The 27,815-nt window shown below is 39.9% G+C and overlaps 1 protein-coding gene across 4 annotated transcripts; it reads left to right on the top strand.

The window, feature by feature from the left end:
• The first annotated feature begins 4,419 nt into the window (after positions 1-4,419).
• Positions 4,420-19,057, top strand: LOC100713464 (E3 ubiquitin-protein ligase TRIM38-like). Of its 4 annotated transcripts, none has more exons than XM_063259988.1 (9): positions 4,438-4,578; positions 4,810-4,978; positions 5,170-5,714; positions 8,890-8,985; positions 9,403-9,633; positions 10,689-10,711; positions 10,803-10,963; positions 13,641-14,207; positions 17,524-19,057. In XM_063259988.1, the coding sequence occupies exons 3-8, from the start codon at positions 5,277-5,279 to the stop codon at positions 14,162-14,164; spliced, it is 1,473 nt and encodes a 490-aa protein (XP_063116058.1). In that variant the 5' UTR covers positions 4,438-4,578; positions 4,810-4,978; positions 5,170-5,276; the 3' UTR covers positions 14,165-14,207; positions 17,524-19,057. The 4 variants fall into 4 exon arrangements, with proteins under 4 accessions (XP_013006874.1, XP_063116058.1, XP_013006873.1 ...); XM_013151419.2 differs by having other exon boundaries at positions 4,810-4,900; XM_003468871.3 differs by having other exon boundaries at positions 4,810-4,900; positions 10,803-10,915.
• The last annotated feature ends 8,758 nt before the right edge of the window (positions 19,058-27,815 follow it).

Consider the following 27,815-nt stretch of genomic DNA (forward strand, 5'->3'; position numbering starts at 1 on the left):
CTCTTTGAACTAACTGATGTTTATGGAACAGTATACCTAATACTTGCTTCTACTCGTCATGACAGACTTTACATTGGTTATTAAAAATTCTTATTCATTAAAAAATACAAGTCTTGTAGAGTATTTTCTGAAAACAATGAAATTAGAAATAAATGAAAGTAACTAGGAAATAAAAATACTTGGAAATTAGACAACACACTTCTAAATAATTATTTGTTAAGAAAATTAAAAGAAAAATTATAAAATATTTCTGTACTATACATTAACAAAAATAAAGCAACTGTCCATTGTGCAACTGAAATAGTGTTTATAGAGAAGTTTACAATTTATAGTGTTTTTAGTAGGAAAAAAAGAAAGAAGGGCCAGAGACGAGGTCCAGCTTCTGCCAAGTGGTATGCCTGACAAGAGTCATCTCTGTCCTCCTGTCACATTCCCTGCAACAGCAAGCTATTTTCTTGGCTGAGCAGGGGCAAGAGAATTTGGGCCTGCAAGGGAGAAACCCGGTAAGATTATTTGTCAGGCATAATGAAGAGTCCCATTTTTTTCCTTAGGCGCAGCTTCCAAGTCTTTAAATCTCCAAGACAGAAGTTCTGTTTTTAGTGAGTAACAGACAAATGACCCACACAACAGTTTCCCCTCTCCCCTAAGGAAGTTTGTGTCTCTGACAAAAGCAAGCACAAATTTTCCTTGGAAGAAGTCTTTTCATTCTTGGATTTAATGATCCCAAAGCAATTTTGCCAGAACAATGAAGAAAAAGGACAAAATTATCAAACATAAAATGAGTTGGAGGAAGAGAAGCAAGAGTAGAGAAAGGGAATCCATATATGAGGGTCTAAAAACAAGGCTATAACTGATAGTGTTTGGTGTTACATGGGTCTTTATATTTAAAGTGGATTTTGTCTAGGCAGCACATAGTGGGGTCTTTCAAGTCTCCCTTTCTTTTTAAATTCAGTCTGACAGCCCATGGCTTTTCAACTAGAGTGTTTAGGCTATTTACATCAAGTGTGATTATTGATAACTTGCAATTGCTTTTCACCTATTTATCCTCATAGTCAAAATTCCTAGCATTCTTTTTACTGTGGACAGGGGTGGTGGCCTGATTCTGGATTTTGACTATCTGGATTTGTTTGTTTATCTGTCATCAAACACAAGAATACCAACAAAAATGGAAAAAATATTTTTAATCACTTTCTTGCTGAATTAGAAAGTCAGCTAATCTTCACAAAAAGGACAGAAGTATTCTAAGTTATAGGCAGGGTAGAACGAACACTAGGAATATGCAGATGCAGATGCAGCCACATTTGGGGTCACAAAGTGCTCCAGAAATATCCAAATTCTGGTTCAAATGAAACTTTTTGGACATTAGGGCTGGGGATGGCAAATGCATCTTTCCTATAACGAAGCTAAAGAAAAAGCTTAGCTTTTCAATTCTAATTTTAACTTGTTGAATTTCTCAGTTTCAGTTTCTCTTGCAGTACCATTCTCATTCAGGAATTTGACTTAACATTTTTTTTTGCAGTTCTGATTTACTGATTAGACATTTATTGCTTTAAGTCAGAGAAAGGAAAATATTTTACTATATTTCAGGTAAATGCTGAACCAATTGATGAAAGGACAATTTTGCCCACTATTTTAGTGCACAGTTTACTTTTAAAATGACACAGAAAACCTACATTTGCAGGATAAAAATCCATCTTAACACGTCACATATGATGACATATATTCTGTCATCTTCTGTGTTTTAGTCATTTTACCTGCGAGGTAAGAGATTTTTCCCCCCTGGTTATAGGGGTGTGGCTCTTTTAATGTTATAAAGATTTTTCTGTGATGTTTTCTTGTCTGTATCGTATTAATGAGAAACCTCTGTGGTTTTCTGCAAAGCATTTGTTGTTCTTTTTTGTTTTTAAGAACTTTCTATCTTGCTTGCTTTGGACTTCATTTTGTCCTCTTTCTCTAGTTAATTTGGTAGAAGTTTCATTGTTGATTTGAGACCATTTATCTTCATAGATGTAGGCATTTACAAATGTAAATTTCTTTCTTAGTACTGCTTTCATTGCTTCTCAAAAACTTTTGCATGGTAGGCTCCTATTTCCATTCATCTTAAAATATTTTCTAATTTTATTTGTGCTTTTTTTTTTTTTTTGAGCTACTGATTTTTCTGGAATATGTTGTTCACTGTGAATAAGTTGTTACTTCGTAAATTTGCCACTTTTCCTACTGTTATTTATTTCTACCTTTCTTCAACTGAGATCAGAGGACACAAGCTGTATGATTTTAATCCTTTAAAATCTACTGAGACTTGTTTCATGGCTTAATAAATGGTCTATACTAGAGAGCATTCTGTGTGCACTTGACAAAGATGTGTATTTTGCTCTTGTTGGATACAATGTCCTATAGATATGTTAGTTTTAGGCTTTATAGAGCACAGGTATTTATTAGTAAGTCTCTTATTTGATTGTTAACCTGTCCAGTTGTTCAATCTGTTACTGAAGATGAAGTATTGAAGTCTCCAACTATTATTGCTTAGATTTCAACCTGCTTGCCTTTGTCCATTTTAGTTTGCTTCTCTGTGTCAGAAATTTCAGTTTGCTTCTTTGTCAGCTTTAGAAAAGGGTCAAGAGCAAGGGAAGGCACAGGTGTGAACAGATGGTCAGGGAGGGTGGTTGAGAAGAGCACCTAAAGGAGTCCAGGGAAGGTGCTAAAGGGCCACCTGGGGCCACCTCTTCCCACAGGGAGACAGTCAGTCCAAGGCTTTTTTCAGGTGACCTTGGTGACCATCTCCCTACTCAAGTCTCTGTCCCTTGTACCCTTGCCTCACAGGACCAGCCCAGGCGTATTCACTGGAGTTGATACCTTCCTCCATCAGAGAGATCCTGCATCAGCCTAGTCTCACTTTGAGAACGCGGACCAGAGGCTGCTCTGCTTCATTTCCCTTTCTAAGGCCTGAGCTCCCTGCATGAACAAACTCCTGGTTCATTCAACAGGAAGCAGGTACAAGGTGAATGAATCTCCTAACAAAGGCTAGGTCTTACTGCTAGCCTGGCCTACTGCTATTTGAGTTGTGTGACCCCCACATGCCCTTTCTTCTTTCCTTCCTTGGTCCCTTCCTTCCTTTCTTTCTTTCTTTCCTTTTCTTTCTTTCTTTCTTTCTTTCTTTCTTTCTTTCTTTCTTTCTTTCTTTCTTTCTTTCTTCTTTCTTTTTCCTTTCTTTCTTTCTCTCTCTCTCTCTCTTTCTTTCTTTCTTTCTTTCTTTCTTTCTCCTTTCTTTCTCCTCTCCCCTCCTCCCCTCCCCTCCCCTCCCCTCCCCTCCCCTTCTCTCCCCTTCTTTCCCTTCTCTTTCCTGACATTAACAGCCTTCCTTTTTATGCTGATAGGGCAAACTTGGGATGAACTGAACCAGAGTACAAAGTTTCCTCTGGAATAATGGAAGTTAGGGGTATCAACAAGGAGTCATTGTGAGGTCTGAGATAGAGGAGCTTATATCTGCTCTGGCGACTATGTGCTAGTTTCTCTTGAGTCAGTCTGTCCTGTTCTGTATGTGTTCTGCTACAATGGGATCTGCCAGGATGCAGCAAATTACTATGTGGAAAATGGCAGAAGGCTCTGGGAGCACCTTGACAGGCAGAGTGCTCCAAAAACTATTGTTTAAGGTGAGAAGAAAAGATTATGTTTCATACTCTTGCTTGTATCCTGACCTCTTGGTCCAGAAGGGCTGTGACCTCGAAGTCCAAGTTATTTCTCTGTCTACTGCCCAGCACTGAGTGTGAGCAGCTATTGAGTTAACTCCCAACCAGTCAGGCCATAGGCCTGGAGTGAGCCTGACCTGCCTCCTAGGATCCAAGATATTTTCCCTCTTTGCTGTGTCCCCAGTCTCCTTAGCAACTCCCGAGAACCATTGCATGAATTTATTTCTTACACAAGCATTTCTTTTGCACTTACAATGAATACCTCCCGTTCCCTTGGCTAGGAATATGGCGAGGTCTTATTTCAAGATGGTTATCCACTTTTTCTCGTTTAATAGTAATTATCCCTTAACTCTGTGATCTGATTTTGAGATGGGGAAAGATCTCACTTCACAGCTATGAGCTGGCCATCTGCAAGCCTCCTTCTCCACTGTTGTCCCTGGAATTGCAGGGAGTTTCCCAAATTGGTACTTTGTTCCTTTCAAAGAAGCTGTTTCCCTCGCGTTCTCCTTCTCTTTCAGGACAAGCTGAGGGCAAAAGACGCGAGAAACTTCTCTAGCTGAATCTCAGGGGTTCTCCTCTCTCTTCAGTTTCATTTCTCATTTCTTAGTTCTGAGGTAACTGACTGCCTCAGCTCCAGGAAGTGGCAGCCTGGACAGGATTGGTAGCAAATGGGAGCTGTCTTCCTGATAGGCCCTGAACAGAGTCCTCCAGGGGTGGGTGGAGCAAGGTGGGTGTCTGAGAGCATGGTAGGGGTGGAGAGAGTGTCAGATGACAGCAGAGCCCTGCCTAGTTCCTCAGGAAATGTTTGCCTGTCAGCTTAGAGTTCTCACCCTTCCTGTGCTGAGGCTTACACCAGAAGGCACGAAACATTTCAGAAGATCCAAAATATAAGGTGAGTGAGATTCAGGAGGAAGATGTGTGGTCTTGAAGCAGGGGAGGCTCTGGTGCCTATAAGTCCAATCCCCCTGGCACTGAAGGGAGCTAGTATAACTCTGGGAGAAGTGGTTGTCAAAGACTGGAAGCCACACAAGAAATATCTTGTGGTGCTAAGAGGCTGTTCCTGATTATAAGAGAAAAAGACCCTGCTTGGTAACATTAATTCAAACCTATTTTTTCATTCTAGGTACAACCACTGCAAAGGAGAAGTCACTTCCAAATTTTGTCCCTTTCTTCTCCTCTCCCAACTCCAAAGGAGTCTGGTGGTGGGGGTGAAGGTGAGGGTGAAATCTGATTTGACTGTCTTAGTGAAATCCTTCCAAAAGACCGCTCACCTGTCTGAGGGTTACCTCCAGGTACAAAGACATCATTCTGGTAGTAAGTGATGGTGGTTATTAGAATGTGAAGGAGTTTCTCAAGCCCTCACTGAGCTGTGGCTCTTGCTGCAACTCCTGCAGATAACTAACCACGGAAGTGGCTATATTATTAAACATCATAGCTACATACCTGTGTATATTCTGTATTCCAACTTGTTTCTTTTCTCTAGGTTGAAGATTTCAAAACCTGTGGAGGAAGCCAATCACAGGCAAAGGTGAGGGGCTGTGCAAAGTTGGACAACTTCATTTTTAGATCTGCAGCTTCTTGAGAAAAGCTATGTCCTCAACAACAATCATTCGAAAGATAAAAGCGATTGCTACCTGCTCCATGTGCAAGAAAGTGATGTTGGACCCAGTAAGCATCAGCTGTGGACACAGCTACTGTAGACGCTGTATCAGGCATTTCTGTAAAAACCAAACAATAAATGCCGAGTGGAGTGGTCCAGTGCTCTGCCCTCTCTGTCTTAAGCCAATTAAGGTAAAAAACATATATGACAACAAGCAGCTAGCAAGTCTCATTGAACTAATCAGTGAGGTAGAGAAGACCAAGGAGACAGAGGAGACAGAGCGGGAGCGGGTGTGTGAGGCCCATAAAGAGCGGCTCCAGCTCTTCTGTGAGGATGATGGCCAGCTCATCTGCTGGCGCTGTGAGCGGACACCACAGCACCGAGGACATGCCACAGAGCTGGTAGAAGACGTGTACCAGGGCTATAAGGTGAGTATGCAACCAGGCACAGGCTCCTGGGCGTGTGCAGAGGACTAGACCTGAACATCAGTTCCAAGTCTCAACCCTAGACCTCAGTGTCTATCATAAGTGCATTTTCACTTTGGAAGTAGAGGATCGGGCCCATTGGGAAAAGTTAACACCTCGACTCTCCTAAAATACAAGGAATATCAAAGTTAGAATTCAAATTTTCCCTTCTAGAAAGGTAGTAAAATAACAGTTTCAAATAAAATTCTTGCAGAATAGTTTAAAAAAATAGCCTTGTATGGTGGTGAAGGAAGGAGATGACTTAGGCCTGCTGCCCTGGGCCTTGGTCCTGCTGGAGTTGAGGAGCTCGTGCCCAGCACAGCTGCTGGTTGTCTCTTCTAAGGAGCAGACTTGGATTCCACGAAGGCCCCTTGAGTTTCCTAAGGTCACATCCGTCCTGACCCTTGCTCGACATAAACGGTACTTTGTTGGATTCCATGGAGCTGCTGATGCCTGAAATAGGAATGGTCCTATTTGAGTTACTCTCCCAGAAAGTAGGGGAAGAATGGTAGTTCAAGGTTGTTAACTTTCAGGTACACAGTTTAGGTTAAAATCCTACCCCTGGCCCTTACCGTGTGGTCCGTTTGGGACAATCTGTTTAACATTTTCATGCCTTGGTTTTCCCTTCTGTGCATAGAGATGTAAGCCAGGCCTTACCTTGGCAATGGAGTTTTAGGACATTGAAACATGTACAGTTTAGAATGGCATGTGGCATAATAGCTAAATCTTGGAAACAGCCCAAATGCCCATCAACTGACAAATGGATAAGGGCATGGTTTTGTTATACACTTTGCTATAAAGAAGGTTAAACATGAGACATTTCTAACTAATGAATGCACCTTGAGACCATACTCTTAAGTTAAAAACTCAGACACAGGTGTGTAAATACCACATTGTTTTTCTGATGTGAGAAGCTGAAAGTAAATCAGGACCAAAATTTATAACAGATATTGTGAAATAGGAAGAAAGTGTTCAAATGGAGAGGAGAAATAAGAGGGGGAGAAGAAAGGGAAAGAGAACAAGAGGAGAAAAGAAGGAAAAATAGAAACAAAATTTTTGTAAATAAGGAGAGGAATACAGGTTGAAGGGAAGGTAGGGATGTGGGAAAAGAACAGAATCAAGGTACAAATTCCTTAGGATGAATTTGTATATTCATTATGTATATTCTTTTGAAACATTTTTCCACAATTTAGAAAGGGATATTAAAAAATTCTACTAACTTTTCAAGGTTGGTTACCTACGTCATAGTACATACTGCACTCAACAGGCTCCTTGGCAAATGTGCAATAAACTTAATTAAGAGAATGGCAAGTGGCATATACTAGGAGCAGTATACTTTGCTATGGTAGCTAGGTGGAGCCCTTTCCCCAAAGTGCATTTTGTGGGCTTATAGGGATTAATAGGCCACTCTTAATTTTTTTGTATGGTTTGTTTTTTAATTTTTAAAACTTTTTGGTAATTTTTATTTTAAAGAGAATAAAACCAAGTATAATAAAACAGAATAAAGCCAACCAAACAAAACAGTGTGACACAGGACTTCAAAACAAGATAACAGGAAATCAACAATGGTTACCATAATGCCTGTTGTCTTCAAAACAGCTGCAGTTACCTTTAGACATAGTAAAAATCAAACAGAACAGAACAGAATACAACTAATAAAAATAAAACAATGAACACAATAAATGACTTCAAAACAAGATAATAATAAATCCAAATTGGTTACTCTAGTATTTCTTATTATCTTTGAAGTAGTTGCCCTTGCCATCAGATATAATAGAATCAAACAAGATGAAACAGAATAAAAGTAAACCAAGTAAAACAATGAAAATGATACAGGACTTCAAAACAAGGTAATAGGGAATTAACAACGACTACCACCTTCAGAAGGAGGTCCCCCATAGATGCTACACTGTGTGTTGTTATCCTCTGAATAGATGGTCAGACTGCCAGCTTTAGACCTGCAAGGTCAGTGAAACACTAAACACTACAAGCATTAAAGTACATTTTACTTCAGTAGCTATCACTGCAGCCTGTGTTTCTCCAGATCAACTGGTCACCCATGGGAGTTTCAAGGGGGACACTGGCTTGCACTGGCTCTTGTTTCCCAGTGCAAGCACCAGAGGGGGCTGGCATTTGGTTCTTCCCACAGTGGCCCACATATGACACCTACTCTGAGGGAGGGCTTTGCTTCTTGTTGACTTCTTGTTCTCCTCTCCTGTTGTCTGAAGATGGTGCTGACTCACTGGAAAAGGCTGGGATCTGTGTAGTTTTTATTTGTACATGTTTGCCTGTAATGATTATATTCATTAACTTTTGATTATGAGGAATAATTGGTGTCTGCTTCAAATTCTTTCAAAGAACACATGAGAAACTGTTTTGAAAAACAGCCAAAAAGCTTGGCACAGATATTAAGTCTTTCTACACTGGTGCAGGGGAGGTGCCATACCTAAGTTGCTGTTAGGAGTAGGCATCTGGCTGGGGAAGGTGGGTCACCAGGGGTGTGACCCAGAAAGATTAGCTCCCAGGCTCATTTTGCTGTTTGCTGGCTGCCGTGACATGAGCTGCTCTTCTTGCTCAGCCCATCCACCAGTGTATCTGCCTGGAACCTACAAATTATATAGACTGAAAACTTGAGCCAAACTATATTTGTCTTCCTTTAAGTTATGGATATTGGGTTCTATGTCTCAGCAGTGAGAAAATGACTAAGACATGCACCAAATACTCTAGAATTGGATATATTTGTGTAGCACACTAATTTATATGATCTTTTTAAAGGTAATCACCAACCCTATGCAACATTTCTGTGGCCACACTGTAGTAATGGTCATAGTTCAGGCCCTGGTCAGAACCGGAGGTTGGAAGTCCAGTCCCACTGCTTACCAGTAATTCTCCCAAGTGTCTCTTTTGAGACACTTTTTCCACAATTTAGAAAAGATATTTAAAAATTCTAATTTCCTCAAGGTTGGTGAGAGCGTCTGTACGTCACAGCACATACTGCGCTCAGCAGTCTCCCTGGAAAATGTGAAGACCCAAGAAATACTCACTGGTATTTTAGCACACCTTGGATGCTGGGATTTTCATTGAGTGTCTAATTAAGAATCAAATTGAATAGTCTTTATTCACCCAATTTATCCTTTAGGAGAAGCTAGAGGAAGCTGCCAGAAATTTGAATGAACTTCAACAGGAATGTACAAATGAGACAAAGTGGGTAACAACACAAATAAATTATTGGAAGGTAAGAATCTGATTCACTGAATTTGACTATTTTCCATTCTAGTGTTTAGGATTATTGAGATAAAATACTAGAATGACTTATTTTCTCTACACCAAACCAGATATTTGTACTTCATCAAACACTAAACTCCATTCTCCCTTCCTGCCACCATCTGCTAACTGCTATATTCTTCTCTGTCTCCACTTAACTGTCATAGGTACCTATTAAAGTAAGAGGAACACTATGTGTCCACTAGATCCTGGATTGTTTTCCTTAGTAGAGTGTCTTTGAGATTTAGCTTTGTGGCAAGGCTCAAACTTTCATTGTTTTTAAGATTGTAGTACTTCCTTTTGCCTATGTACCACATTTTGTTTATCTGTCACCTATATATGGACACCTGGTTTGGTGACACTTTTGACAATATTTTTTAAACTGCAGCAGGAGGTAGAGACTCAGAAACAAAAAATCAAGTCTGATTTCAAGCGTCTGCAGACTTTTCTACATGAAGAAGAGAAGTTGTATCTCTGGAGGCTGGAGAAGGAAGAAGAGCAGATGCTGAGGAGACTGAGGGAGAGTGAGGCCAACCTGGAGCAGAAGAGCGAGGAGCTCAAGAGCCACATCCTGGAACTGAAGGCAAAATGTCAGGGCTCAGCCCAGAACCTGCTGCAGGTGAGGCTGTGGACTTGGAGAAGGAAAAGAGGATTCTGATACTGAGCTAGGAGGAGGAGAATGGTCAGGAAGCATGGGAAGATGGCCAAAGCCTGCTTCTGCTCCAACGTGGGCATTAGTGTGGTAGCTTAGGCACTGTGCACCACTCTGTAAACCCAGCTAGTTGAGAGGCCTAGGTAGGAGGATTACAAATGTAAGGGCATGCTGTATGACTCAGTGACATTTTGTCTGAAATTAAAATTCACTAAAAGGATTGGGGCTATCACTCAGTGGTAGAGGGTTTGCCTAGCCTGACCAAGGCCTTGGATTTAATCCCCAGCACAAAAAAAAAAAAAAAAAAAAAAAAAAAAAACCTGGTATCCTGTGGGTGAATGTAAAGTGGCCAGATGGACACAAAGGTTAGCTTTTATTTCCCTTTGGCTATGTGCAGGGATCTATGTCAGTTTCTGCCCTGAAATACTTGTCCCGATGACAGATGGAGACAGTGGGGCAGCCCAAACAAGGGTCTTTCTCTGATTTGCCTCAGATAGATCCCCTGCTATGAAGCAACGATGGGCCTTCTTATAGTTCCACAATGACAAATTACTGGAGCTGTTCATTTGGGACCTCACTAGTGGGATTAATGGTCTTTAGCTGTGAAGGTGGCCCACTGGCTGCTATGACCTCAGTGATCCAATCTCAGGAGCTTGTTTGCAGTCACCACACACAGCCTTGGTGACGAGTGACCTCTCCATGGGTTTACTCTGCAAGACATCAGGTCCCTGAGAACCAGTCTTGCCAGAGAGAGTCTCAGTAAAGCTCCTTCCTGTGTCCCAAGCAACCCCAGGCTGATGCCACCGTGGTTACTGCTCTTCCCCACAGGCTTTCCCAGGGAGATCACTGCCTCCTGCTGAGTGGCAGAAGTCTGGTGAGATCATTGCTCCTGACTCTGCAGCAGTGTGTCAGGCTGGGCCCCTCTTTCTTTTTTGGGGAGTTGTGTTTGGAGATAGCATCTTCATGCCACAACCCAGGGGGTGGAGGTTAACACTCTCGCCTTTTGTTTTTATTCCTTATAGGATGTGAAAGAAACCTTGAGCAGGTGAGTACCATGTAAACACAGGAAGGGAGGGTCTAGGCAGACAGCTGAGTGGAGAGGGCCACTGAGGAATCTCTGCCTCTGCTTTCTTCAGGACTTGGGCTGTGAAGCTGGAGGCTCCTGAGGTCTTTAACTTGGAGGTTCATACTTCATGCAGTGTCGCTGAGCTTTACTTGGATGTGAAAACAATGTTAAGACGTCATCAAGGTATAAGAGAGAGCTCAGGGCTCTCTCAGTGCTGCTATGGGAGGATTGGTGAGCAGTTGGTACCATCCTAAGTATCCTTGATGAGAAGTTGTGATATAGGGGAATGAAACTCCCAACCTATGTCCAGTATGAGTTCGTGTTCTCTAAAATCGAAAAATGAATTTTAGGAGCAACAGAGGTTAAGGGTAGAATATATTTATTGACAGAAAGCTTCTGTCTGAGAGAGACAGAAGGGATCCTGAGCGGGTTGCCAAGGACTCTGTCTTTTCCAGGGACATTTATAGAGCAAAATCATGGGGCGAGAGGTGTTCAAGGTGAGGGAAAACTGGAAAATCACAAGGCAGATGGGCATAAGATGGAACATTACTACAGTTAGCCAATAAGATTAATAGTTCAGGTAAAATTGATTAAATTGGGGACAAATACAGAAGGAGTCATGTAGAAGGCTGGACATTCTTAGAGAGCTATGACTTTTCCCTAGGGAATTGGGAGGGTGGTTCCTGACTTCCTCAGGGTAATAGAGAACTATTTAGAATATCAGTCCTTAGGATGTGGATGCATTTGTTTGATCCTTTGTCTTGAGGCCTGGCCTACAGCAGGAGGTGTCTGTCTCTCTCCCACAGTTGCAAGGCATCTGGGCCTCTGTATTGGCTCCTTTGAGGACCTAGCCCTGTCTCACTGCCTATAATATTTCTAACTAACTCAGCTGCCTGCAGCAGTTGCATGGTTATTTCAGCAGAGCTGCCTCACTGTCCTAGTCCTGTGTGCTCCGTATTGAGTCTGTACTGTATGCTATCATTATGGGAAGCTTCCAGTTCTTGATCTCCTGTGTGGCGGCCCTGTCATTTGATATCCCTGTCTGAGGAATGAGTGCATTCACAGCTCCTACTACCCAATATTGTCCTGTTAACTGGGTATGTGGGCCAGGACAGGGACCCAGCATGGAGGTAGATCTGACTGTTGTGTGTCTTGTGACTATTTCAGATTCTGATAGTAGTGCAGAAAGATAGATGAGCATGATGGACTATGGTTTAAAAAATTTTAAGGAATTGCCTCATACAATACAGGAAAATGTTAGACCCATGACAGAAGTGAATTCTAGTGTGATCCTGCCACCTTTGCTCTATTTATCAGTGATTGCTAGATTTCTCCATAATTACAAAGCATAGCAACTGTGAAAATAGCAAGTTTTATTGTGATTATCAGCCTATACAATCAGACCTTACCTGAAGTTATTTCCTGGTTATTTTATCTATCTATTGTTACTAATAAATTAGCAAAGTTTAGTCTTAAAACAATACAGTTATATCATCTCACAAACTTCGTGAGTCAAGAGTCTGAGTACTGTGTGAGGGCTCTTTGCTTAGGCTCTCAGGAGGTTGCAGTGAAGGTGTGGCCAGGCTGTATTCTCACCTGAACACCCCTCTAGAGAAGGTACCCATTCTTGTTCTCTTACGTTACTGGCAGGATTTATTCTCCTTGGGTTGCATGTAGGGCCCTGGCTTCTTACTGCCTGTGGCTGGAGGCTGCCTTCAGCTCCACAGGCCTCCCTTTGGCTCCTTGCCCACATGGCCAAGTATTTCTTCAGTGTGAACTCAGGAGAAGGTTGTGATAGCTATACGCTGTCTTTATAAATCTAGGTAATGAAAACTTATCTGCCATCATGGTCTGAGAGTGTTGCAATCATCATAGTCTGAGAATGTTGTGATGGTGACGACAGCTGTTGGGTGGATGGGGAGTCTTCTTCCACATGACACCTGCTTGGATAGAAAGAGAGTTTATATGTTTTATCAAAGTTTTCTAAACACATTTCTTTTCCATACCTCTTGCCAGTGTTCTGCACCAACTGAATACATTGCATGTTTGTTCTTCACGCTGACTCTGATGTTGAAACCATCCTGCCAGATTTTATATAGAAAAACAGAGATAAAAAATATAATATGTATTATATAGAAAGCTAAACTTTGATGCACATTATATGAAAATTGCATGTTGTGATGCAATAATGTATTATATAAAATGATATTATATATTAACATATAAAAATTGACTTTGAATTTGTATAGTATAAATATAGCATATAACATGATAGCATGTACATTATAAACATATTTTGAACATGCATATGCTACTATATGTTAATATGCATATAGATGCATATAAATTTTGATTTATTACTTATACTGTTTAGTATGCAATTTCTTCTTGCATGTGGTTATGAAATGAAGATGGAGAAGCATTTTACTTGCCTCTACTGTCCCCTAATTCTTGGATATCAACAAGGGAAAACAGGGGCTTTTGCTAGATGGGAACCATGTCACTCTGGTTAGTTCTGCTGCTTGACAACTTGACAACTGAAATGGTGATGATGAAGATGATGGAATTATTGACATTATTATTACCACTAGTTGTTAGGAAATTACTGTGTCCTATGAATTGTAATGCTAGGCAAAAATCAGCTCTTTGGAGTCTCCTTCCCTTTCTTGGAACAGAACGGATGATTTTCACTGTATGGTTGGTACATATAACAATTCAGAACCTTTCTTAAGGCTTGGGATGTAGCTCGGTTGCTCAGCACTTGCCTACCATGCCCAAAGTCTTGGGTTTGATCCCCAGACCAAAAAGTTATCATTCTTGGATTTGAAAATAGGTTGATTTTATTTAAAATAAATTTTATTTTTGGTAACAAAAGTATATTTAGTTTTACTTATGTACATTTTTGCAGTCAATGTGACTGGGGATCCGGATACAGCTCATCCTGCCCTAACTCTGTCTGAAGAGCAAAGACAAGTGTCTGAGGGAAGTAGCCAGCAGAATCCTGAAGTTTGTTCCGGGAGAATCACCGCTTTCCCCCATGTCATGGGCTGTGAGGGCTTCACCTCGGGAAGACACTTCTTTGAAGTGGATGTTGGAGAAGGAACAGCTTGGGATGTGGGGGTTTGTCTGAACAATGTGGAGCTGGTCCTCAGCATGAAGCAGGAGGCTGAGTTTGAATCCTGGACCATCCGACGGTGCACAGAAGGCAGTTACATAGCACTGACCTCTCCCACTACTGCTCTTGAGCTATTTGAGCAGCCCCAAGTGGTGGGGATTGTTCTGGACTATGAGGCTGGAGTTGTGTCCTTCTACAACATGACCACTGGCTCCCACATCTTCACCTTCCCCAAGGCTTCCTTCTCTGGTACTCTGCGGCCCTATTTCCAGGTTTATCAGCATTCGCCTTTGTTCCTGCCTCTAACTTGTGAGTAGGGAAAGGAGAAAAGTTTCCTTGGCTTGAAAATATGGGAATCTGGTAAGCAGTTTTTTTCTCTGCTGCTTCTCCTCTCTATTAGAATAATGCTGGGGATTTGGTCTGTGAAAAACCCTCAGATGGTCAGCTTTTGTGATGAGAAAAAAAGAAAATGTGATGACCAGACATTGTCCTCTGTATCACTCTTCATGGGCTTGGGGTTTTCATTTCCAGTGGTGACTGGTGATAATTAGGGTAACCCTGAGATCAAGGAGTCAAACTGTCCCACTTTGATTAAGCTATTTGGACTCATGTATGGAAGAAGAGTGTAAAAAAAGTTTCAGTTGTCTGTCAACTCTATAAAGAATGAGAAAATAAAAAATGTGTTATCCAACCAAGGACACATTGATTTCTAATGGGAACTATAATCTTAGAGTCTGCCAGACTCTACATCTCCCTAGTGAGTTTGCCTGGGAAATCACTGAGTAAGGTGTTAGAAAAGCTAAGGTTGGTTTAGTGTGAGAGGCTTCAAATGGAAACAAAAGTAGGAGTAAAAAATGATTTTTAATAGAAGACTCAATTCTGGAAAAGAGAGAGTAGTTGGTATGTTGTGGGCTGTATTAGAGGCAGCTATCATGAAATATTTTAACATCTTAGTAGATAGTTATTTCTGGAATGACTGTTGGCAGTCTTTGTGATGACTATGACATGATCAAATAGAGCTTAATTCTACACATGGTTTTATTTTGGGAATTACATCCCAATTGGTTTTACATGATCTTAACTGAATGGGCTAATGACAGGACAATAGTGAAGTCAGCCAAAGCACAAACGACCTTATTATTGATGACTGAAGTCACAAAAATGTTAACTGTTACATTTTGTAGCTGATATAAAAATTAATGTTTGCTAACACTGAGGTCCTTTTATATCACCTCTCTAAGAGTGAAGGAATGAAGCTGAGCTGTTACTGGATGGCAGAGGCATGCCAGGGCCTGCATCTCTGCCTAAGACAGGAGCTAGAAGATGTCAAGCCATTGCCCAAGCTGCCAGTGTCATAAGTTCTCCTAGTCAGGGTTGTGGCACATGGATTGTCAAGAATTACGTTAACTTACTAGATGTTGTTTCAGCATGACATTGTTTGAGCTGAAAACAATTAAGAAAATAGGAAACAATAAAGGCTTTCGATCTTCTTCCTTTTGCTAGAAGTGGGGCATAAATTTGCAAAGGTATCCCAGAGACTCTAGGCTGGAGTTATTACCAGAGGGAACTTCTTCACAAACTTTGTAAACACCACCCTTTGTCTACCATTAACTTGGCTATATGTTTGCCTTCCTGTAATTTGTCAACCTAAAAACTCGAAGTCCTTTTCCTTTGCTTTTTTCACTGCTCTCACAATTTATGTTCTTAGCATATTCTAAAGCTCAAGTTCTGGCCTTTCCTTTGCATTACGCATCTCTTGCTTATTCAGTTGTGTGCTTGTGATGCACGTGGTAAAAAATTCTTGTTTGTTTTTCTCATCAGTGTGTCCTTTTAGTCTTATTCTAGGGACCCACTTAATTTTCCTCTCCCTTATATTTATAATGCACCAGCACTCATTGGATAACTGATGAGTTTAACTTTGTGCAGGACCATGAAAAGGTAACCTGGTTATTGATGTATTTTCTATTTCTTGTTCTTGGGAAAAGAAAAAATAGGCTTATGCACAATTCTAACTTATGCTCGGCTAAGTCACCTTTACCACTTGCCTGTGGTCATCTAGAACAAAGGTGTCAATAGACTGAATGAACCTTCAAATTATTTAAAAATTGTGGCCCAGTCAGTCTAATGTTGCTTGTTTGCAAAAGTTTCAGCCAGGTTACTGATAACCACCTGCTCCCAGGTGCCAACTACCCAGTTATCATGTACTTCCGACTATCCATGGTGGGTGAGGTACTCCAGACTTGTCATGTATGAACTGGATCCCATGCTGACACTCCAGAGCACCTTGGGCTCACTGTAATGAAAAACCTACCAAAAAACCCCACAGCCAGGAGTACCATGACAGATCTGACTATGTCCAAATTAGCCAGAAAAAGAGGTAGCACTCAGTTTCTAGAAATCTCTCATTCTGTGAACAGCTCTAAGAACAACATATATACCAAATCCTTTCCTAAGTTCCTATTAAAAAGCTAGACCCAGACCTGCTGGGGGATAAGGTGCCTTTAGAGTGTGATACTCCCTTCTTCACTCATGGGCCATCAATAAAATTATCTCCTCCCAAAACTGTATGCCTATTTGATGATGGTATGAAGTCAGAGGAAAAGCTATTGATTCAGTGAAAATGAGACAGTTATATCATATCTTATGCCCATGTCCTCAGGATACATATGAAGAGGATAGAAAACTCTTGGCTTGTGGACCTCTGCATTCTGTTTATATATTTTTGTCTTTACCTTCTATCAGACATCTATTTGATGTCTGTTGTCAACATTCAGTATCCATAGAAGCTCTCACTTCTCCTGCCTGGTGATGCCCATTTAGAGCAACCTGAGCCTGTGCCTTCTGAGCTGGAATTCATAGGGTTATAACAAGTAATAAGAAAAATAAACTCTTCTTGTTCACCACACTTAATATTCAAGGAAGTACAGATTAAGCTCATCCCTTCTGTGAGCCTTCATTACTCCAGAAAAGTAAGGACTAGATTTTAGATACAAGAACAAATTAGTATTCACGAGTGTGTGGGACTTACTCCATACTAGAGGGTTGCACCCCTGCAGCTCCTTGGATCTTCTAGAAAGCACTTCAGTGACCTACTGATGCCCAGTTTGCTCCTGATGCATTAAAAGGGAGAGGGTAAAGGGTCCAACATAGGACTGACATCTTGCAGCTCTATAATGACACTGAAGTGCTTGTCCCCAGCTGTCATCTAGGATCAGTTCTTGGCCTTGCCCAGGCCTTTGCCCACCCAGTCAGGCTGTCTCTTGCCCTGACTCCCTGTCTTTATAGGGTCCATTGTCAGTGGGCTTTCTCTGGGGCTGGGCCAGGCCTCTGGCTGCAGGATCTACAGTCGGGAGACCCTGGGACCTTAGATTAACCACTTGGACTAGAACAGGACAATGAACATGTGGGACCCCAAAACTGCAGTCTTTTCTTACCTGTGGGATATGCCCTTGGAAAGTTTCCGTGCAGGAATGAGTTAGGTTTGCACGCTGAGCAGCATCCTGGAAGGTTGAGGGGGAATTTAAAATACTCTTTTCTGCTAATGTCACTTATTTTGGGTAACAGATAAGGTTCTAAATGGATGTGGTAGATTTCCTTTCTTATGGGATATTTGTCACAGTTGTCTTTTGCTACAACTCACTGTCCTCTCTTGTGACTTTCACATGTGACATTTCAGTTTACTGCTGAGACAAACATTGAAGGATAAGCAAGGAGTCAGAAGTGGAAGAGGACAACTTGGGACCCAGCTGAAGTCAGAAGACGCAAAGAGCTTTAGGGGAAGACACCACCTGCATCTCACTGGAGTGCCCTGGACAGGAGGGGGTCTGGAGACACTCAAATGCTCAAGGTCCCATCACTTGCCCAGCCCTACACTGCCTTGACCTTGTCTGGCTTCAAGACACTGCCACAACTTATCCCACCCTGATCCTGTCTCCATTCAGCTCTAAACCCATCCTTTCCTGCCCTGCTTTGTCCCTGCCCCTTCTTTGTGAACATTAAGGAGCCTGCAGTCCACACATTGTGTACAGTGGAGAGTGCTTGGCTATTCTCAGGTGACCCTGTGTCCTTTCCTCAGTTTTCACTGATATTCTAAGGCCAGGGAGGCATAGGGAAGGCTGGTATAAAATCTGAGACTCACTTGATCTCAGCCTAAAGTTGTGTCTAACTGTAAAAGCACAAAAACAATGCAATTGAACTATGTACACTCAGCTTGCCATTACTGAAGTTTAACATGTGACTATATTTGCTCCAGACATTGTTTACAGAACTAAAATGACACCAAAGAAAGATTTCATCTCCCAAGCCTTATGGATGTGAAGTTTTCTCAGTGTGTGTTTTCATTAGAAATATCTTAGTAAGTTGCCCACATGTTAAATGCAGTATGACATGCTCTGAGTGGATGGTCAAGGAAAGGCAAGTTGGTATCTATCCATTGCTTTTGCTCTGGCTTTTGTATGTGATCTCTCCTCACCTGCTTTTCCTTGAGATAGCACTGATTTTGTTTCAGCTCTGTAGATTCTCACAGTGGAGCCCATGGCATAGAATGAAGCTCTGTGGACCCACAGCACATGGTAAATTGCTCCATGGATGGACACACCTGTGTGCTGCTCAGTATGGACTGGAGAATTGCTGGGTCCCCATGTCATCTACACTGCTTCTCCCTCCTGGACTCAGGAGACTTTTAAGACTCCCCGACATAGTTTTGTGTGTTTTCCTTAACTCTGATGGTCCTGAGTGCTCCTCTGGGAAATGACCATCTCTCCTCCAGTGGCGCTTTTCTCCCTGTCCACAAGGAGCCTGAAGTTCTTCAGAAGTAACTGAGTGCCACCATGTATTCTTGTATCATGCTTGAGAACTGACCATCCATGGTGTTGTCCAGCACTTTAATGAGTGCCAGCCAAGTAGGAGTAAGTGATAAGTGATTTTTGCTTTTTTTTGCCCATTGTTTTCTGTTACTATGAGCTGTAAATTTCATTAAATAACTGTTAGCATTTGGATTTCCATGTCTATATTCTGCTACAATATATATTTTATCAAATTGTCTTAGTGTGTTGTATTTTATTACTAAATTTAAAATGATATAATCTTTGGATATTAATCATTCATTGTATCTCAATAGTTTATATACCTTCACAGGAATATGTTAGTGGTGTAGATCATTAGCTGAAGAGAAAACTTTTCATGTAATAAAATTATTAATTTTTATGTAAGACTTGTGGTTATGGGTTTATTTCAAGAAATACTTCTCTACTAGTAGTTTTCAGAATGACCTCTTTTTATATGTACAAACTTGAGAATCTACTTGACACTTTAGGGATCTACTGAATTAGGGTCCTATCTCTGTTCACAGCAGAATGTGGGGTCCTATTGGGTCATCCTAGGAGTCACAAGGCTGTCCCCTGGCCATCTGCTCACTGTCCCTTCCCTGAAGTATGCTGCTTCTTTGTCACATCTTCTGTCCTTAGAGCTACCAGACTCCACCCCTGAGCTCTCAGTTGTCTTTTCTCTCTTTGTTCTTATTATTACTGTGACATTGTCATCCAGGAGGACTGATTTCCTTACACTGCATAGTAGGTAGTTTTAGTAACTGTGGGCCATTTTATTTTGTGTAAATTTTACTGTCAGAATCAGTTGCATCATAATATTATTGATAGAAACAAATACAGATTTCTACTTAAAAATTCCACCCCCATCATTTGTGTATTTTTCTGTTGAACATTTTGGCCAAAGAACTATTTGCCTTATTTTGAAAGAACAGATTTCCTTCTTACTTTACTTATCTCTTTTCATGGTTGTTGTCTTACTTCTTTTGTTCTCTTTTTCACATTTCTTCATCCTTTTAAGTTGAATAGCTAACTGACCACATGTATATCGGGTTCCTTGAGGTATCTCTAAAAATTTTTCCTCTTTTGTTTTATTTCTTTGTCTTTTTTATTGAGTTATAAGTTTCTTTATATTTTCTTGTGTCAGATATACATTATATTTCAGTGATAGGGACCTAACCCAAAGCATCTACATATAAGGAAGGGGCTCTACCACTGAATTTCTTTTTTACTTTTTTTTTTTTTTTTTTTTTTTGGTATTGGGAATCAAACTCAGGACCTCAGGCATTGTGCTGCTGGGCTATATCTCTGGCCCTTCTACTGCTGAATTTTACATGTGGTCTTTTTTACAAAAATTTTGCTTATCCAAAGTTATGGAATATATTTTCCTGCATTTTCTTTTAAAATTTTATCATTTTAGTTTCACATTTATGTCTGTACTCATTTAAGTAAATTTTTTGTAAAGCCTGAGGCAAGAGTTGGAGTTTTTTTCTTTTTCTCTCAAGAATATATTTCTTTGAGAAATATTTGAGAAAAGACTTTCCTTTACTGATGAACAGTCCTATCACTTTGGTCAAATCAGTTGTCTATAGATGTGTGGGTCTGTTTCTGAATGCTGACCCTGTTCCATTGATCTTAGTGGTTATCCTATACTAGACTGAGTAGTGTAGCATTTTAGTAGAGACTTAAAAATGGATAATGGTAGTCCTGCATTTTGTCTTTTGTGAAAATGTTTGGTTATCTTTGATTCGTGGCATTTAAATATAAATTTAAAATCAGATAGCCAATATTTCTTCCTCTTCCTCTCCCTGTTCCCTCTCTTCTTCTGCCTCTGCCCCTGCTTCTGCTTCTTTTTTTCTCCTGCTTCAAAAAAATCCAGTTAAAAATATGTCAATTTGAAGTGATTGACAACTTGAAAACCCATGACTTGCACTACAGCCTGAATATAGTGTCTCTCCCTTTATTGATGTCTTACAGAATTAACTTTAGGAAAGCATAAGGAAACACACTGCATCTTGCTTAGGGTGGTCACGACTTGGTCATATTCATCTGTCACAATTCACCAACCTGTCCACTTAAATTTTGTCAGGTTTGTTATGCATAAGTAACATTTAATGAAGTACATTTAAAAAGCAGAAACAAAAATAACCTGTGTTATTGTACGTCTTTTCTCTTTGACATGATTCATAGTTACCAAAATTGCCTGACCCTCAGCACCATTTCTCCAGTTGTTTCTGTGCTCAAAATGCTCCAATGGAGTCCGGGCACCATCCCGAGCCTTGGGAGACTTTAAGATCATTGCTCCCAGAGCTCAAGGACCCACCCAGAGCCCAGCCACACTAAGCTGCACTCTGCAGGTTTCACCCCTGCCCAGGACATGCCCAGTGACCTTCTCTCAAACCAGAAACTCAGTTGGCAGCTGAGGTGAGTCCGCGCACCATCCGGAGCCCTGGAACACATTAGATCACCAGTCCCAGACCTCAAGAACCCGCCCAGCTCCCAGCCATACTAGACTAGCCTTAGGAGGTTTTGTGGACTGACTATAATATGCCCAGGGACCTTCTTCAATTACGGGAGTTGAGAGCAGGTGAACGGAGTTCCAAGGCATTGGTTTTTCCCTAGGGAGAGCTTTAGACCATCATCCAGGTGGCGAGGTGCCTGCCCAGCTACCTGGAACACTGAAGGTGGCATAGGAGGGCCTGAGGACCTGACTGGACCACACTCAGGAACCTCCATTCAGTCCCAGGAGCCTAGGACATAGGAGACAGTTTCCAACAAATCCAGGGGAAGCCTTGGAAGGACACTTGAAACACAGAAATATAGGAAAATGACAAAACAAAAGACTAAAATGCAATCTCAAACCTCCAGCCCATCCCAAGAAAGCCTAGGAGCCATGTACATAGAAGAAAATAATGCCATACACCTAAAATATCTATAATAATAGCAATAAAGAAGCAACTCCAGGAAGTTTTAAAGGAATTCAAACTAGAAATAATCTCTCAGGTAAAAGAAGAAATGATAAAAATAATGAAAGAGATGCTGAACACATATAAAGAAGACATATTTAAAAAATTAGAGGAACAAAACAAAAAGATAGAATCCCTGGATGAACAATTTAAGAAACAAACAGAATACATGAAGCAGATTCAAAGAGACATACAGGAAATCGAAAATTCCATTGAAAGTTGTCAAAACCAACTCGACAAAAGCGAAGATAGAATTTCAGACCTCAAAGACAAGATTGCAGCTAGTGAACAGGAAAGGAAAGATCTTTTAAAAATAATAAGAAATCGGGAAATAACAATTTAACAGCTGCAAGATGATGCAAAGAAAAATAACATAAGATTGATAGGGATAAATGAAAAAGAAGGGAACAACACAAATGATACCAAGAGGCTATTCACAGAAGTAATAGCTGAAAATTTCCCAAATATGAGAATGGAAACTGACATTAGGATTAGTGAAGCATACAGAACTCCAAATAGCCATAACCAAAATAAAACTACACCCAGACATATAATAATCACCATCCCAGAAATTCAACATAAGAATAGAATACTAAAAGCTGTCAGAGAGAAAAGACAGATCATATATAAAGGAAAGCCTATCAGAATCACAGCAGACTTCTCAACACAAACAATGAAGTCAAGAAGAGCATGGAGTGAAGCATTTTAAATCCTAAAGGAAAATAATTTTCAACCTAGACTGATATACCCTGAAAAACTGTCCTTCAACATGGATGGAGAAATAAGATACTTCCATGACAAAGAACAGCTGAAGAACTTCATGATCACCAAGTCAACCCTGCAAAGAATTCAAAAAGAGTCTAGATACACATAGGAAAAAACCGCTAAGCAAGGTAGACAACTAAACAGAATGGAAAGATAAAGCTGCAACAGCAGAAAGACAACATGTCAACAATAAGCCAATATATAACAGTTATAACCATTACTGTAAATGGTCTCAATTCACCAATTAAATGAAACAGACTGGCAGAATGGATCAAGAAACAACATCCAACCATATGCTGACTACAAGAAACCCAAGTAACTCAAAAGGAAACTTACAGACTGAAATTTAAAGGATGGAAAACAATACTTCATGCAACAGAAATTGAAAAAAATGTGGGGATAGCTATTCTGTTTGCAGATAATATGAACTTCAAACCAAGAATGATTCTAAGAGATATAGAAAGTCACTACATACTGGTTAGGGGAAAACTTCAAGAGGAAGAGATAACATTCTTAATTACATATGCACCAAAATCCAGAGTACCCAGTTACACAAAGCAAGTATTAATAGAAATGAAAAATCAAATTAGCAACAACACAATTATAACAGGAGACTTTAACACACCACTCACACCAAGGGACAGATAAACTAGACAGAAAATCAGCAAAGAAATAACAGAACTGAAGCACACTTGTGAAAAAGTGGACTTCATAGACATATATAGAGTGATCCATCCAACAATATCAGAATATACATTCTTCTCAGCAGCAATGGGACATTCTCTAAAATAGACCATATACTAGCTCACAGACCTATTTAACTCAATGCAAAAGAATTGAAATTATCCCATGCATGTTATCAGATCATAGTGCCATTAAAGTAGAAACTAATGATAAAAGAAACTGCAAAAACCCCACAAACACATGGAAATTGAATAATACACTCTTGAGCAATCAGTGGGTCACAGAGGAAATTAAAGAAGAAGTTAAACAATACCTACAAGCAAATGAAAATACAAATGCAACTGACTGGAATCTTTGGGATGCAATGAAAGTGGTCCTCAGAAGAAAATTTATTGCACTGAGATTCCTACATCAGGAAAACAGAACGAAAACAAATAACCTGATGCTATACATCAAACATCTAGAAAAAGAAGAGCAAGTCAAGCCCAAAGCCAAAAGAAGGGAGGAAATTATAAAAATCACAGAAGAAATTAATATAATACGGACTAAAAAATCAATGAATCAAAGAGTTGGTTCTTTGAAAGGATAAATAAAATTGATAAGCCCCTAGCCAATCTTATTTAAAAAGGAAAGAAATACCTCAAAAAAAACCATGAAATCACTACAGACTCTGTGGAAATACAGAAGATCATCAGCATCTATTTCAAAAACCTCTACTGTCATAGGTTTGATAACACAGAAGAAATGGACAGATTCCTAGAAACATATGAAGTACCAAAGCTGGGTCAAGAAGATGTAAAACTGCTGAATAACCCAATTTCTATTAATGAAATTGAAAATGTAATTAAGTCCCTACCTACAAAGAAGAGCCCAGGCCCAGACAAATTCACAGCAGAATTCTACAAGAAATACAAAGAAGACTTAATGCCTACACCCCTGAAACTCTTTAATGAAATCAAAAGGGAAGCAATTCTTCCTGTCATTCCTAGAAGCAAATACTACCCTAGTACCAAAACCTGAGAAAGACCCGACTAAAAAAGAGAACTACAGACCAATCTCCCTAATGAACACAGATACAAAAATTCTCAATAAAATATTGGCAAATAAGATGCAGCGAATCATCAAGAAGATTATACACCACGACCAAGTAGGATTCATCCCAGGCATGCAGGGATGGTTCAACATATGTAAGTCAATAAGTGTAATCCACAATATCAATAAATACAAAAGTAAGAATCAGTTGATCATCTCTATAGGTGCAGAAAAAGCTTTTGATAGTGTCCAACACTCATTTATGCTAAGAACCTTACAGAAAATTGGAATAGATGGTCTTTGCCTCAATATGATAAAAGGCCATCCATGATAAACCAACAGCCAGCATCATATTGAATGGCCAAAAACTGAAGTCCTTTACCTTAAAATCACGCACAAGACAAGGATGTCCCTTATCACCACTCCTGTTTAACATAGTACTGGAAATACAAGGCAGAGCAATAAGACATGAGAGAGAAATAAAAAGGGTAAGAATAGGAAAAGAAGTTAAATTTTCAATTATCATATTTGTGGCTGACATGATACTCTACATAGAAGACCCCAAAAACTCCATTGAAATATTCCTAGATATAATAAATAATTTCAGTAGTGTAGCTGGATACAAAATCAATACTCAAAAATCAATAGCATTTCTATACAATAAAAACAAAATCACTGAGAGAGAAATAAGAGAAGCCACATCCTTCACACTAACATCCAAAAGAATGAAATACTTAGGAATTAATCTCACGAAAGAAGCAAAAGATCTCTACAGGGAAAATTATAATACCCTGAAAAAGAAATTGAAGAGGATCTCAAAAAATGGAAAGACATCCTTTGCTCATGGATAGGAAGAATAAATATTGTAAAAATGGCCATTCTCCCAAAACTGTTATACAGATTCAATGTAATACCAATGAAACTACCATCAACATACCTCAAAGATTTAGAGAAATCAATCCTAAAGTTCATCTGGAATCAGAAGAGACCTGGAATAGCAAAGGCAATTCTAAGCAGCAAAGGCGAAGCAGGAGGTATCACAGTCCCTGACTTGAAGTTATACTACAAAAAAGCAAATGTAATAAAATCAACATGATACAGGAATAAAAACAGAGCTGCAGATTGATGGAATAGATCAGAAGATACAACCACAACTACAAACACACTAAATCACCTTATCTTTGATAAAGGGGCCAAACACATTCACTGAAGTACGAATGGTGCTGGATAAACTGGCTCTCCATATGCCGAAAATTAAAACTAGACTCATGCCTATCACCATGTACTAAACTAAAATCTAAATGGATCAAAATCTGAATATTAAAACAGAAACATTAAATCTTTTGAAAGACAAATTAGGTAAAAACCTTGAAGACATAGGAGTAGGTAGAAATTCATGAACAGGAATCAAACTGCACAGGAAATACTTCCCAGAATCAATATCTGGGGTCACGTCTTATTAAATAGCTTCTGTATGTCAGAAGAAATCTCCAGCATAGTGAAAAGAAAACCCACAAACTGGGGAAAAATCTTAGTAAACTGTCACTCAGACAAAGGACTTCTGTCTAAAATATATAAAGGATTTTAAAAAATCAGACCCCAAAATTCAAAGATCCAATCCAAAAATGGGCATCTGAGATGAAAACACAGTTCTCAGACGAAGAAATACAATTGTCAAATAAATACATGAAAAAATGTTCATTATCATTGGTCATTAGAGAAATGCAAATTAAAACCACACTGAGATTTCATCTCACTCTTGAAAGAATGGCCAGAATCAAAAAAACTACCAACAAAAAATGCTGGAGAGGCTGTAGGGAAAAGGGAACTCTCCTGCACTGTTGGTGGGAGTGTAGACTGGTGCAGCCATTGTGGAGGTCAGTCTAGAGATTTCTCAAAAATCTGAGATTGGAAGTCCCATTTGTTCCAGCTATTCCACTTCTAGGCATATTCCCAGAAGAACTGAAAACATCATACCACAGTGATATACATGCACCCATGTTTATAGCAGCACAATTTGTAATAGCCAGATCTTGGAAACAACCTAAGTGTCCAGCAACTTAGGAATGGATAAAAAAAGATATGGTATTTTTATACAATGGAGTACTTATCAGCTATAAAGAATGATCACATTGATATATTTATAAATAAATGGACGCAACTTGAGACCATACTCATAAGTGAAAAAAATCAAACTCACATGTATAAATACCATATAGTCTTCCTAGTGTAAGAAATGGTAAGAGTCCTTAGGAGTTTATAGTAATCATGATTCCCCATTACATTGCTCTGAAGCCTTATGTCTGTATTCATTAGTTGGAATGGTTTTATCCTTGTTTGTTTGATTTTATTATCTGTGATTTTAAAGAAAACAAGACATTAGAATAGCCAGTGCTGATTTAGTAGCATCTTACTCTGAAGTCCTATTTTGCTTTTGTTTTTCTGTTTCTTTTGGTTCTATCCTGTTATATCTTATTGATAGTATTATGTGTGATAGTATAAACAAATTTTCTATGGAAAATGAGATAATATAGTAGCCATTGTTCATTCTCTGCTATTTGGTTCTGAAAGTCCTGTAATGCTTTCATTCTCTTGAATGGTTTTATACTGTTTTGTAATGTTTGATACTATTGTATATGAAGCTATGCTCAACTATTTCAAAGAAAGAGACATTATGGTAGTTACTGTTAATCATGGGTTGTCTTGTGGTAACATGCTGTGTTGCTTGCATTGTTCTGATCTGATCTGCTTTGTTATGTCCTCTTTTGTCTTAATCTCTTTAAAATAATTTTTTTTTTAATGCTCCAATGGTGGACTACTGTCCTAACATCCCAACCAACCCAGTGCAGGGTAAACGCTTGTCCTTGGGCCGTGGCAGGAAAGGGACACGGGCCTGGTTAGGATGGGAGAAACAGTGAAAGTCAGTAAAGCACCCGTGTCAAGGTTATCCTGTGTCTGGTGCTGCCCCCATCCTTTTCCTCCTGGATGTAGAGTTTGACTGTTGCTCATCCTCACTCAGTGGTGTGCATGGCTAAGTGACCGAGTTGGGGTGGTGGGAGGTGGGGAGAGGTGATGTACATCCCCTTTCGTACCCCATGACCATCTGCCCAGAGGAACGCTCCATGTCTTTGTCTCTTCAGATTAATGGGAATACAGACCATCATGGTTCATGCTGGGGACCATGTGCTTCAGTTGCCAAACCTCAGGATACGAGGAGCTGCATCTCAGATCACCCCTGAAGAACAGTCTGAATTTGAAGAGGGTCTTCTGTCATGCCCACCTGTATGTCTTATTTGTAACCTACTCCTTTTATTCTCCTAATATTGAGGTAAATGTGGACGGGATTCTGGAATTCGACTTTTGATGCTGGACAAAAGTGGAAAGGATGCGAGGCATCTGCAAGATCAGCATGATGGAGCAGCCTGGAGCAGCAAGAACTCAACAGAGAGGACAGTCCTACAAAAGAAGAGAAGAGGAAAGCAGAACTGGCAGCTCTGAAGGTGGCGGTGCCTCTGGGTGTTCCTTGAGGCACCCACCATCCGCCAGCACCTAGCAGAGCGATAGAAACAGATTAGAAGCTCTTCCAATCAAGTCCCAATGGATGGTGTTCAGGATTATATTAAATCAGGAATTAGCATCTTCACTTTATTTATGTAAAAATTCAAGTGTATAGAGATTTGAATGTTTGCCTTTTAGTT

The sequence above is a fragment of the Cavia porcellus genome, unplaced genomic scaffold, assembly GCF_034190915.1.
Source record: "Cavia porcellus strain 051 isolate PalLab524CR breed Dunkin Hartley unplaced genomic scaffold, mCavPor4.1 scaffold_13, whole genome shotgun sequence".
NCBI lineage: Eukaryota > Metazoa > Chordata > Mammalia > Rodentia > Caviidae > Cavia > Cavia porcellus.

Coding starts and splice junctions, on each gene's coding strand:
- LOC100713464 (XM_013151420.2), top strand. CDS start 5,277: ATGTCCTCAACAACAATCATTCGAAAGATAAAAGCGATTGCTACCTGC. Junction 5,715..8,889: donor ACGTGTACCAGGGCTATAAG/GTGAGTATGCAA, acceptor TTTATCCTTTAG/GAGAAGCTAGAGGAAGCTGC. Junction 9,634..10,688: donor CAGCCCAGAACCTGCTGCAG/GTGAGGCTGTGG, acceptor TATTCCTTATAG/GATGTGAAAGAAACCTTGAG.